Source organism: Trichinella spiralis (genome assembly GCF_000181795.1).
Source record: "Trichinella spiralis strain ISS 195 chromosome Unknown Scfld4587, whole genome shotgun sequence".
Taxonomy (NCBI): Eukaryota; Metazoa; Nematoda; class Enoplea; order Trichinellida; family Trichinellidae; genus Trichinella; species Trichinella spiralis.
In genome coordinates, this window is record NW_003531526.1 from 1 (window position 1) to 1,869 (window position 1,869).

A 1,869-nucleotide genomic window follows, 5' to 3' on the forward strand; every position below is an offset into this window, starting at 1 on the left:
ATGCTTCGAGGACGCGCACCATGTATTCCATTGATCATCAATGTCGAGACGCATAAGTTCATCAGTGTAGCACTGACAGCTTTACTGTCTTCATATGCTCTCATTATACGTCTGTTTCTACTCATCATATACGGGCGGGCATCGCTACTTCGTCATTTGTTCGTCAAAGAACGACGTGCTATTGGTGGAGCTACGTTTACAGTGAGTGATCAGAGATAGCTGCAAGATCTCGATCATGTTGGCGTCGTGTTGGCATGTATCGACAGTTCTAGACTCGTCATGAAATCGTTAACAATCACGAAATTGTTCATCACACTTCTTTATTTCCAGCTTTGGAAGTCGCACATTGAGGAATGTGTTCTGGTGGAGTGGATCAGATGTTCCCCTGTTACTGGATCCATTTGCACGTTGTGCATCAGGGTTCCAGTATCTTTGAACTGAGTGTTTGTCGTTCGTCGAAAAAATCGTCAATATTTTCCATTGCTTCGCTGATGTCGACCATCGGTCAGAGATTTTCACCAAGCAGATCTGTCTGCGCTCTTTTTTACTATCCAAAGTATCTTTCAGATCGTCAATGGCTGATGTCAGCCAACGCAATTGAGGAATAATGAAGCAATTTGTTCATCTCAAGTATCGATCTGAACAGTTTCACATTCACCATTTAATTTTTGCAGAGAAGCCGTTCAGAAATCTCGACTTCTTCAGTCAATGAGGTTCTGCTTCTCAGAGACTGTCCTGTCTGCGAAATCCGTCGGTGTGTTCCAGACTCGTGGTACCAAAACATGTAGCAGCCGCGTCAAATAATTCTGGCTACATTTGATCTGATAGTCGGGTTCTTTGTGACCATTTTTGTCTAGGTAGAAAGTCAAGTTCAATATCGACTATCCAACTTCTGTCGCGTCAACACCACTTTCACGTTGCGTTCGGGAAATAAGAAGCACAACTGAGTGATGACACAACTTTATTCTGGCCATATGAACAAAGTCAACCAATAACTAAATCGTATCCGTTAAGAGTCACAAATGCACAAGTTAAGCAACAGTCACACGCATTTTAATACGTCAGTTCTCCAAACTTCCATCAATCAATCAAACTTCCCCTCTTTCTCTCTCCTTCCTTCTTCAGTCTTACTGTAATGACATTCAGGTTCCAACACGTCAACTACAAAATCCTCCAACAACATAATTATTTCAAAAGCTCTGTTTTAATTGTTACTGCAATATTAAAAATAGTTTTTCTGATAATAAATTATTCATCTTGTGAAATCAGTGAATTATAATTAATTTATTATTATGTTCAGGTGAAGGAAGACTGCTGAGTATTTCACCTTGAAAATCAATAAATACTGCAGAGATACAGTAGTAATAGAACTGGCGTGGTGATGTGGAATGATTAATATGGAAAGTTGGTATGAATATGTAGTAAAGAAGAATAATTCACTGGTTTGTTCGCATTGCCGCGATTTAACTACTGCCCTTTTATAAGCAAAACCCGTGGACTGGGATTTCACAGGTATAAGTTCAAATTGTAGTGTTTTTGACAAACTTTTGCCACGTCATCTCATCCTTTTTAGAATTAGTCGCTAATGAGGTTGATGAATTAGTGGAACTCGTTCAAGATTCATCGTACAAAAACCTTAAATGACGCCTGTTGTAACGTTTTGGCATATCTAAAATGTAGCGCTTCCTTGTGATCACTACTCCATTGGTAGTTGGCAACGTGAAGTCGTTCCAGATGTTTCGTGATGAACTAAAGTTGTGGCAGTGCTATCGACCAGAATGCATGGTTTCTCCGTAACCAATTTTTGTGTTGTCTACTTGTGAACATGGAAATGATAATTGAAAAGGAATTTTGCCAACGAAAAGAATG

The 1,869-nt window shown here is 39.6% G+C and overlaps 1 protein-coding gene across 1 annotated transcript; it reads left to right on the top strand.

Moving 5' to 3' along the window:
• Positions 1-353: 353 nt before the first annotated feature.
• Positions 354-951, top strand: Tsp_14660 (hypothetical protein). The gene is made up of 3 exons (XM_003367242.1): positions 354-556; positions 675-795; positions 862-951. The coding sequence occupies exons 1-3, from the start codon at positions 354-356 to the stop codon at positions 949-951; spliced, it is 414 nt and encodes a 137-aa protein (XP_003367290.1).
• Positions 952-1,869: the final 918 nt, after the last annotated feature.

What these genes read in the sequence shown, in the direction of transcription:
- Tsp_14660 (XM_003367242.1), top strand. Translation starts at nt 354, where the DNA reads ATGTGTTCTGGTGGAGTGGATCAGATGTTCCCCTGTTACTGGATCCAT. An exon ending in GCTCTTTTTTACTATCCAAA is followed by an intron (nt 557 to 674) that starts GTATCTTTCAGA and finishes TAATTTTTGCAG; the next exon opens with AGAAGCCGTTCAGAAATCTC. An exon ending in CCAAAACATGTAGCAGCCGC is followed by an intron (nt 796 to 861) that starts GTCAAATAATTC and finishes TTGTCTAGGTAG; the next exon opens with AAAGTCAAGTTCAATATCGA.